Source organism: Musa acuminata, chromosome BXJ1-10, assembly GCF_036884655.1.
Source record: "Musa acuminata AAA Group cultivar baxijiao chromosome BXJ1-10, Cavendish_Baxijiao_AAA, whole genome shotgun sequence".
Taxonomy (NCBI): domain Eukaryota; kingdom Viridiplantae; phylum Streptophyta; class Magnoliopsida; order Zingiberales; family Musaceae; genus Musa; species Musa acuminata.
Genome location: NC_088336.1, coordinates 29,017,076 through 29,027,482, shown reverse-complemented (window position 1 = coordinate 29,027,482; position 10,407 = coordinate 29,017,076). Strand labels below are relative to the sequence as shown.

Sequence of the window (10,407 nt, the reverse complement as noted above, 5' to 3'; positions counted from 1 at the left end):
GACCTTTTGGGCATTGAGTTGACTTCACGGAAACAAGTGCAGCCCAAAACCATTGTCAGAATTAGACCCAAGTGGTGGAGGCCAAGAGAAGGGCAGACTGTGGAGGGCAGCAGACGCGATGTGGCTTTGACATGGGCAAAAGCCTTCTATGGTAGAGTGGATTTGTTTTCACTGGCAACGACGCTTTTTCTGCGGAGGCCAAACGCGATAGCAGAGACCGTCCGCCCAGCGTGTGTTCTGAGCAGTACTATTCTCTTCTATCGACAGCGTCATTTCATCGCCACCACCATATATCCATTCAAAAGGGGGATTTAACACGAAAGAGGATACCATCCAACTTCATACGAGTCGCAATGCACTTGCTACAAATTTACAGTGAGATGGGGAACTGATGACAGAGCGGCGGAACTTGAAGCAATGCGGCCGTCAACGACGGAATAAGTCAGACGAAGCCCTGCTTGTAGCGGCGGAAGAGATCCTGGGCCTGCGCATTCTTGAAAGCGCTGCAGCCGATGATGTAGACCCAGATGAGCACGACGGCGGCGATGATGAGCGCGACATTGGCCTTGCGCCATTCTTTCCGCAGGTTGCCCAGCAGCCCGGCCTCGCACGAGCTGCAGTCGTAGCAGAGCTGGCTCTGGTCGTTGCTCCAGATAGCGCAGTCCACGTCCGCCATGGGGTTACTGGGATTGTTCCACATTGTCGGGTTCACGTACCCATATCCACACACCGTCGGTGGTTTACAGCATCCTGACTGCAAGTAGAGTTGGATTCCAAAACGATGGCATGCAGGTATTAGCACGACAGAATCATCGAATTTTGTAGCAGTGGCACATGTTCTTGATTGTGATGGCAAAGGCATCAAATGAATTCTTTCGTGTTGATATGGTGTCGGCGAAAGGCGACTGAGATTGTTTTGGAATTCTTGCAAGCATCTTTAGATCCGTAATTATTGTTTAGAACCGGACAACCTGATCCTACTGACAAGTAGACTACTGCATACCGTAAGAACTAAGAGGAATGAGGAAAGAAAAATAGTACTGGCCTGGAGAGGCGTGAGGTCGGTCCGAAAGAACTGATCGGCGGTGAGATAGGGCTGATTCCTGCCAAGATTCTGGCAAACATTGGAAGAGCTGAGGCAGGTGCGGATCTGAGGCCAGTGGTCGGCGACGTAATGGCGGAGCCAAACGGAGAAGCCGCCGAGGCGGTACTCGCGGTAGGCGCGGCCCGGGACCGGGTAGGAGCCGTCGGGGCGAGTGACGGCGAAGGCGAAGATGAGGAGGGCGAGGAGGAGGACGATGAGGGCGGCCATGCAGAAGAGGTAGGCGGCGAGCAGGCCCTGCTTGTTCCAGTAGGCGCCGACAAAGCCGGCAAGGGAGACGAGCATGAGGAGCACGCCGAGGATGATGACGGGCCACCGGGCGAGACGGACGCACTCGTTGTCCTGTTTGGAGGCCAGCCAAATGCCCGCGCCGATCACGGGCACGGAGCACAGCAGGCCCACGAAGTTGAGCAAGGCCGTGATGTTGTTGCTCACGCCCATGGCGACTTGCAAAAGCTTGAGACGAGATGGTGGAGACGAGACGGAGGTGCAAGACGATGTGTAGAGTTGGATGGACTTGGAGAGCGTTTGTGGGGAACTCCCTGCTTTATTGTATGCCTTTTCCACACAACACAGTGGTTAACGTGCCTGATTTTATGGGAAAGAGGTCAGCAGTAGCGGAAGTGAACTGTTTGAGTCGCAACTAAGAACGCATTTTGAGGAGATGGAATAATGTCGCTATACTAACACACCTACGACTTTGGCCGGTCGAGAATATATATGTTCTCCCTCAAAGCAAGCGCGGTGGCTTGGTTTGCTGCGACTTGTTGCGATGGGGCACTTGTAATTGGTATCGTTTCTTGGAGCCGCCTTCTCCGACCCTCGAGGCTTTTTGGAGTTGAAACCTGCATGTCGCTGAGCAATAGAATCAAGGGACACCCAAAACAACTGCCACCTCTCCGACCGCTCGACCACATTATTATTATTAACCATCTCCTCTCTCGACACATATCGATGCCCTGTATGATTCGAAGAACTCAAAACAACAGCCACCTCTCCCTCCAACCAATCATTTCGCAATACGTGCACATGCGTGAGAACTTTTTTTTGTATATGTTCATCTTCTTAAGCTACAATGGATAACGGACCAGTTGCACCAAAGGACATCTGCCTTTGTAAGAAACTGAAGGAGATGGCGAACCAACAGAGCAAGATAATCTAGATGTACACATTAGGATCTGACGTGATCATGACGATTTCTTCTTCTTTCTTGTTAGAGAACCATTAATCACGCTGCTGATTGTTTAATTAGGTGAAGATAGGGCAGAGGAAAGGGCTTTGGCACCACTTTTTTGGTTTAGTAAGTCGAAGATTTCCATTATTGGAGTAGGCACTAAGGAAGATGATTCGGTTCTCTTTTTGCTGTAGGCTAGCTGCAGTCAAAGGATGTTCTAGTGGTGGGTGTGGAAATTCTTCGATTCTTTGAACTGTTTGTGCGATCTGTTGGGCTGGGAACTCACATATTCAGCCCATAATGGGCTTAGACAGTCCATAGCCCATACCCCTCTTAACTTAACCCTAATTAATATTAGAGAGGTACGATGGTTACATTTTGGAGATAAAAAAAAAGGCTTAAATAAGAATAGGACAGCAACGTTGGAGAAGAACAGAGCCACGGGATTTCAAAAAAAATGAGAAAAACAACAGAAAAGGAAAAGAAAGAAATTGAAAAAAACAATGATAGGTTGTTCTCAATCATCTAGCAGTGTTCTCAATCATCCAGCAATGTTCTCATCTCAGGTTAGATCAAATCTACAGTAGACTCTTGCTGTGATTACTTGGTGATGTTTTAGATATTGTGGGCAGTGACATGATCCTTGTATCCCAGTTTTTCTCTTGAGATTGTTGCTAAGGTTTATGGCAAGAGATTGATATTTGTACATTCATTATTCTCATAGTGGATTATCTCTAGTTTGCCCCGTGAGTTTTACCCTTCACATTAGAGGGATTTTCCATGTATATCATGGTATTCTGTTTGATTATGTTTTCATTTAATTCCGCTGTATATTATGGTCTTCTAGTATTTGTTCATATACAAAGATTATTTCTGGTTTATATCCCCATCACGATCCAATGGATCAAGAAGATTCATGTGTATTCTTTGGTTTGGTTGGTATTCTTTGGTTTGGTTGGTACAGGGTGCTGTTCTCTTCTTGAACGCTAACTGTAGGACTTGAGCAACGGAACCATGATTAATTTCAAGAAAATGGGAGCATCTCGCAGCGGGTCATGACCTGTTCATCATCTAACATTATAATGCTCGGAGTTCCCCTCATATACAGCATCTGGTATTTTCCAGAGTTACCGCAATGAAAAATGATAGTTGGGAACACGAGGAGGGTGAAGTGGGCAAAGGCGATGTGGTCTTTTACATTCTTATATCGGAGGCTGCAGCGCATTCATAAGCATCTTGTCATCACTGGTGTCATTGCAATTAAGCCATTCGTCAAACTTCTTTGGGGGGGGGGGGGGGGGGGGGGAGGGTCATCAGGCCGAACAGCGCCGTTGGATATGGTGGTGGGAATTGCGCGCGCTAATCTTGTGTCCTTGATAAAGCCTGTCCGGATAATTACCACCACAGGTGAAGAGGTGAAGACCGGGGAAAAGGAGACCCACCCGATGGCTTAAACACGTTGTGAAGTCAGACTTTGCGTCGTCGACTTGGAGTCAATCCTCGGAAAAATCCGAGGTCGATGCCAAGTCTTGCTTGGGAGCAACTCATGGCTTGGCAGAGCTGGTCTTCCGTTGACTTGAAATCATCTAATCCGATAGAAGATATGTTGTTTTTTTTTATTATATGTTCTCTTATGTAGGTTAGAAGAAATATTTTTCCTAACAAAACAATGAGATTTACTTATGCATTTGAAAAAATCTTATTTACTATCATGCCCCCACAAGATGATCTCTTGTCAAAAATATCGATCTTGAATTGATACATTGAAAAAAGTTTATGAGCGAGAGACTTCATGAGTGAGTTTGCTAGTTGATCAATCATATATATATATATATATATATATATATATAATATGTGAGAAACACGTAGTTGATATCGAACAACTTAATATCGCACAAAGTGAAAATCGATTGCAATATATTTCATGCGAGAGTGGAACAATAGATTGGCGTATAGATAGATAGTTCCTATATTATCAAAATGGATTATATAAGTAAGAGTGGAGTTGATGCTGCATTCCTTGAATAGATTCGTGGCCCAATTGAGTTATATAATAGCAGTAGCGATGACACGGTATTCAATTTCAATTGTAGACCGTGTGTTTGTCCTTTGTTTCTTAGAACTCTAACTGATTCGATTAGCTCTCTTCCTGCTCAATCAGCATGGCAAAGGCATAAAGATGAAATGAAAAATGTTTATGGAGAAAGAGACCATGATCGAGGGTCCCTTTCAGATATTGTACGATTTGTTTGACTAAAGAACAATCCGTAGTAGATGACCGATTCATAAATTATAATAATTTATTAATCACAAATGAGATGTCTGAACAGGTGAGAGCTAAGTACTACAAAGAGTCAACTACTTGTCGGTATTGAGTGAGTTCCGTAGCATGACTTTCATCACATAATTTGAGTGATTCATCAGTATAGAGGGTAGTTATAACATCTTTTGCGTCATGTATTTTGTCTTTCATAATAAATCTTAAATATATTTTTTTTATGATAGAAAGAAACTTGAAGATGTATATATTACTTGCACTCCAAAAAAAGTAACTCAAGATTCCTAAATCTTTAAGGGAGAATCAATTTGTCAATTGTTTGATGAATGCCTAAATTTTTATAGGATCATTACCCATGACAATAATGTCATCCATATACACTAGAAAATATTTTGTGCCTCTATTTTGTCATCGTAGGAATAATGAGATACTGACTTAAGTTGATAAAGTTAGTTGAAGTAAAAAATGAGTTAAGTTCAGTGTATTAAGCTCTTCGAGCATGACAAAATTCATAAATAACTTTTCCTAATTTACAAATATGCATTGAATATTGAGAATTCCTAATTTACAAATATGCATTGAATATTGAGGACGAATGAAACCATGAGATTGTTACATAAAGACATGTTCAGTAGAAAAGCATTGTTAATATCTAATTGTTGTAAGCCTTTAATGCCGGTGAAACTCATGACAAGTCAGATTATTGTGGGTTTAACAACGGGATTGAATGTCTCAATGAAATCCAGGTTGTTGATGAAAGGGTACAATGGTACATGTTAAGTTATGGAGAAGAACATCATATTCTTCGCACATAGTTTTATGCCAATGTGAAGATTTTTAGACTTGAGTGAATGTGGTGGGTTCAATAGTTTTAGATAAAAATTTTATGATAACATATAGGTCAAACATTTGACGTTACTTAAAATTACCACTTGAAGTATTTTGTTATTGAATGTTCAAAGACTATGAGATTGTAAAATTGTATTGTTGGTATAGGCAACACAACACAGAGTCACTAACACGGGTCGGGTCAGATTGAGATATATTTTTTATTAAAATTTATTGATATATTTTTCTTATTTATAGGAGATATATTTTTTTTCGATAAAATAATAAAATTTTCTATCTATAGTACGAACAAGCTATGAGCGTGAATGACTAAGCTTAGATCCATTTTGCCAATTTCCAAAGGCACAAACCACGCGCGTGAATGACTAAGCTTGGAGCCGACTGACTTCGAGCATTGGAGTGCATCCCGTTGGTGTTGTCTCACGAAAAGACGTCACTAATATTTGACACCATTTGATTCATGGCTAACACATTTTCTTTGCTTGCCATCCACTTCCACAATCGGTTGGGGTCAATCTTCCAACCATAAAGGCCTATGCAAGAAATAAAATAAGAGAGAGAGAGAGAGAGAGAGAGAGACCTCTGCAAGTGGAAATCCACGACCCAGCAGTCGCCTCCTCGTGCGAAAATTAAGATTTTTCTTGCAGCCCGCAATCGAAGTCATCCAACACGGGTACAATCGCAGCCGTCCATTAGATATCCATGGTCATATTTTCCGTCGAGAACTTTTGTGCCAGTTCCTTCGACCTCCGACGCCCCCATCAGTTCACCCACGCATCAGTTCCTCTTTGCTCCTCCTCGCTCCCTCCGCGTGATCACCACCTTCCCTCGGTCGCCTTCGTTGGGAGCCGTGTTCGGACAAAAGGAAAACAAAATAAAAGTAAATCAGTGCTGCCGTGCTTCCCGATGAGGAGGGGCGGCCTCAATCCCGACCTCAGGCTGTCTCTCCCGAGCCACGAGGCCTCCATTAGCCAGTTCCTGTAACGATATCCTCTCTCTCTCTCTCTCTCTCTCTTTCCATCTACGTGTGCATACATTTCTTCGTCTCCCTTGTCCGTCCAGCTTGCCGCCTTCTTCCTTGTTCTGTTTGAAAGCCTTCGTTCGGTGGTTGCAGGACTCAGAGTGGAACGTTCAAGGACGGGGATCTTCTCGTGAATAAGGACGGGCTTCGGATCCTCTCTCACAGCGAAGAAGACGGGGTAATTATGAAGCTCGCTAGCAAAAGCGAATCTTTGCTCTATTTCATCCTTCTTTCTTTTGGGTATCTGTTCATCTATCTATCTGTTTTCTCTTGATGTGGGATATGGAACTGGGACTGGGGGTTTAGAATTCATGATATGCAACCTCCAATTTAGAAGACCATATATCGGAGAGACCATACAGCCTCGGTTAGCTAAGAAAATGGAATCAGGAATTAAGTATCCGATGAAGAAATATATCTATTTGAGAGTTGAATTAGGTTTGAAGGTTCGATGGAAATTTCGAGCATCGAGTACATGAAAGATAAGACATTAGAAATTATCTACAACGTTTAGGTGAAAGATAAATCAAGTGGTTTAGTTCTGTCATATTTTTTAAGATAATGCTATTATGACATGTGCGACCATTGTTGACCTTATCATTCCGACAAACGTGGCAACTTTATTCTCTCATCAATATGTGCGGCACTTGTGGTATGTGTTATTCTGACTTCTTATTACGATGTTGTGCGTCGATTGTGTGCAGCAATCTCTCATAAACCCGATAGTTAATCAGTTGAGTTTAGATGATGTAGACACGGTTAAAGTGATCGGGAAAGGTAGCGGTGGAATTGTGCAGCTGGTCCGCCACAAATGGACGGGCCAATTTTTTGCTCTCAAGGTATGTATGCCTTATAGGAAGGCCTGTTATCAATCTGTTCAATATTATTGTGATCCAACACTCTTGATCTGTGGTTTTTCTTTTTCATCTGGTAACTCCAAGGAGTATTGGCAGTAGGAATCGCACATGAAACTGTAGTATTATTATTGCCATCGAGAAGCTTTTCATCCACTTTTCTAATGTATAAGCTCGAGATGGCTCACGTAGAAGCTAATATTCAGGTTATAGAACTGAACATTCAAGACAGCGTACGCAAGCAAATTGCTCAGGAACTCAGGATAAGCCTGTCGACCCAGTGCCCATGCGTCGTTGCATGCTACCAGTGCTTCTACTACAATGGTGCCATCTCTATAGTGTTGGAGTACATGGATGGAGGCTCCCTTGCTGATTTTTTGAACAGCGTGAAAACCATTCCAGAGCCGTATCTTGCGGCAATCTGTAAGCAGGTCAGTGTTGAGTGGGGCACGCAGTTATTTTCTTTCGAATTAAAAGAAACGTGTGCATGTTTTTCTTGTAGGTTCTTCAAGGATTGATCTATTTACACCATGAAAAGCGCATCATACACCGAGACCTGAAGCCGTCAAACATTCTGATCAATCACAGAGGGGAGGTTAAGATATCTGACTTTGGTGTCAGTGCTATAATCGCAAGCTCGTCTGGTCAACGAGATACCTTTATCGGCACTTACAATTACATGTCTGTGAGTCGTCGTCGTTGGAATCAAATTTCCTTTTCATCTTGCGTTGCTTTCGTTTTGGAAATTCCTCTAAAAATCGAGTAGTCTCGTAATCTTAGAACCTGCCCTCATCGTTTCCCTTTTTTCTTCCATTTCTTTGATAGCCAGAAAGAATAGCTTCACAGACACATGGCTACATAAGTGATATTTGGAGCTTTGGTCTGGTTGTGTTGGAATGCGCTACGGGCCAGTTTCCTTATCCACGTTGTGATAGTTTCTACGAGCTTTTGGATATGATAGTCGAACAGCCACCGCCCTGTGCTCCTCCAGAACAGTTCTCCGAGGAGTTTTGCTCATTCATTTCTGAATGGTAAACATGCTGCTCCATATCGACTCCGTAATGTGCTTGCGAATTCTTCGTCATCTACCGAGAATTTGAGATAGTTTTTGGTTTCAGTTTACAGAAAAAGCCCAAGGATAGAAAAACTGCACGGCTGCTTCTGGTAAGTGGCGTATCTGATTTGCTCAATTCACGTATATTCCTTTGCAGAGGACGCTACTATTCTTCCTCTCACATGGTGCATTTGTGGAGCCAGAAACATCCCTTCCTGAGCATGTACGATGACCTGCAAGTGGATCTTGCTTCTTACTTCACCATGTCCGGATTGCCGCTCAGCCAGTTTTTGAAGGAATGAGCTGTACGTGGAGTTTCTTTCCTACTCGAAGGCTGCTGCTGCTTTGTTTTCTTTTGCCCAATTTTTGGGGGTTGTTTCCAGTGTTGTTGCATGACGTGATGAATGAGAAGAAAACACAAAAAAAGCGCAGCATCCTTGACTTGGTGAATCGCGTAGGGTTGATCTTGCTGGATGGTATTTGTACAGGTCGGATCTTTGGGATGGATGGCTCGAAGATGATCCTTTTTCGGAAACAAGAATGAAATTAATGTTCGAGGATCCAAAATGTTTGGGTGGCCGCCGATAAATTTAACCATGCAGCTTCCGTTGCTTGCGCTTTCCTTTTTTGTCCCAACCGCATACATTCGTTCCACGCGGTTGGTGCTTTCGATGTGGTTCCGGAGGATCAAGAATAGCGGCGATGAGACATGCAATGCCGTATCGTTGACTCTGTGTGGTTCTTATTTCATGTTCGTTACTCCGTATCTTCTTCTTCTTCTTCTTCTTCTTCTTCTTCTTCTGCTTATCTTCATCGTGGGCCGATGACCCGTGTGATGTCTTTCTCGGGCCTTAGGGTGATGAGCTCTTAATTATCATAATCAGGATTTCGATTAGACTAACAACTGGTTTGGCTGTGATGATCCCATAGCAGCAGCGCATCACATCGCTTGATATAATAAGTGATAAGATTAATTCAAATATAAAATTTTTATTATAAATAGATGATGGTGAAAATATTTATCGGGATATGATTTATTTTTTTTATTATTTAAAAAAATATATTTTATTTTTGACTAATATAAATAGGTGTTCTTAGATCAATCCAAAGTATTATAGATCAAAAGTATTCTTAATTACTTCTATTATTATGTTTCCTTTTTCCATAAATCTCAACGAGAAGCCAACGAGTGTGATATGAAGTACATAGATTAAAAACAAATGGAAAGACTAGATATTTAAAGGGAAAAAAAAGATGGCAAGGATTATAAAATAAAAAGTTCTTCCTATCTGAAAATTATCAATATTAGATAATTAAAATAAAAAGTTCATTTATTTCACAAGGATTATAAAATTTGATAGAGAATGATTTTGTTGAGTATGATATACAGGATCATAATATTATTAAAAATTAAAATATAAATAAATGAGAATAATTAGAAAGATGTAAGAGCCCTTTACATATTACAACAAACAATAGATGAACCTTTATTTTCTGATAACATTAACAATAACAAAAACTTAAAAAATATGAAAATATATATTTAAAGGCACGGATAAGGTAATTTTAAGGCTTTAAATTATTTGACATGAATTCAAAATTTATGAAAGATTTTCAATCTATCATTGATTTTTTTCTCAAAAGTCTCTTTTATTGTGAATCAAATGAGGTTATATAGTGAAAATATAAAGGATCAAACTATAGTAAAAAAAGTTCTAGTAAATTTATCTTAAAATTTGATATGATTTCTATTGCTATAGAAGAAGCTAAAGAAACAAGTATATTGTTTGTTGATGAATTAATAGGCTTATTTTTAGTTCATAAATAAAAAGTGAACAGATCTTTAAATAAAATTTCAAAACATATTTTTCGAATAAATATTAATAAAAAAGATCAAAAAAAATTTTACAAACCAAATCTTAATTGAGAGTCAATATGGTAGAGATCATAAATGATATGATGCTTGGGGGGGACTAATCAAATGAGGGTTAGAGGAACTCTAATGAAGATAATAAAGAAACTCGTCATTAATTCTATTATAAAAACAATATATTAAGAAAATTATTAGTATAAAA

General features: G+C 40.9%; 2 protein-coding genes across 4 annotated transcripts; one reads left to right on the top strand and one right to left on the bottom strand.

The window, feature by feature from the left end:
- Positions 1-291: 291 nt before the first annotated feature.
- LOC135595054 (tetraspanin-2-like) lies at positions 292-1,726 on the bottom strand. Its single transcript, XM_065085561.1, has 2 exons — positions 1,046-1,726; positions 292-754 (listed from the first exon to the last, which is right to left on the bottom strand). The coding sequence occupies exons 1-2, from the start codon at positions 1,541-1,543 to the stop codon at positions 443-445; spliced, it is 810 nt and encodes a 269-aa protein (XP_064941633.1). The 5' UTR covers positions 1,544-1,726; the 3' UTR covers positions 292-442.
- Positions 1,727-5,982: 4,256 nt separating this feature from the next.
- Positions 5,983-8,782, top strand: LOC135596012 (mitogen-activated protein kinase kinase SIPKK-like). 3 transcript variants are annotated; one of them, XM_065087650.1, is made up of 8 exons: positions 5,984-6,383; positions 6,518-6,602; positions 7,129-7,263; positions 7,485-7,709; positions 7,781-7,963; positions 8,104-8,309; positions 8,397-8,442; positions 8,536-8,782. In XM_065087650.1, the coding sequence occupies exons 1-8, from the start codon at positions 6,106-6,108 to the stop codon at positions 8,632-8,634; spliced, it is 1,257 nt and encodes a 418-aa protein (XP_064943722.1). In that variant the 5' UTR covers positions 5,984-6,105; the 3' UTR covers positions 8,635-8,782. The 3 variants fall into 3 exon arrangements, with proteins under 3 accessions (XP_064943721.1, XP_064943722.1, XP_064943723.1); XM_065087649.1 differs by having other exon boundaries at positions 5,983-6,383; positions 8,397-8,782; XM_065087651.1 differs by lacking the exon at positions 8,397-8,442 and having other exon boundaries at positions 5,985-6,383; positions 8,490-8,613.
- The last annotated feature ends 1,625 nt before the right edge of the window (positions 8,783-10,407 follow it).

Excerpts from the sequence above, each read along its gene's own strand:
- LOC135595054 (XM_065085561.1), bottom strand. The coding sequence starts at position 1,543 with ATGGGCGTGAGCAACAACATCACGGCCTTGCTCAACTTCGTGGGCCTG. Across the intron at positions 755-1,045 it reads CCGACCTCACGCCTCTCCAG|TCAGGATGCTGTAAACCACC; the intron begins GCCAGTACTATT and ends CTCTACTTGCAG.
- LOC135596012 (XM_065087649.1), top strand. The coding sequence starts at position 6,106 with ATGGTCATATTTTCCGTCGAGAACTTTTGTGCCAGTTCCTTCGACCTC. Across the intron at positions 6,384-6,517 it reads GCCTCCATTAGCCAGTTCCT|GACTCAGAGTGGAACGTTCA; the intron begins GTAACGATATCC and ends CGGTGGTTGCAG. Across the intron at positions 6,603-7,128 it reads CTCACAGCGAAGAAGACGGG|CAATCTCTCATAAACCCGAT; the intron begins GTAATTATGAAG and ends GATTGTGTGCAG.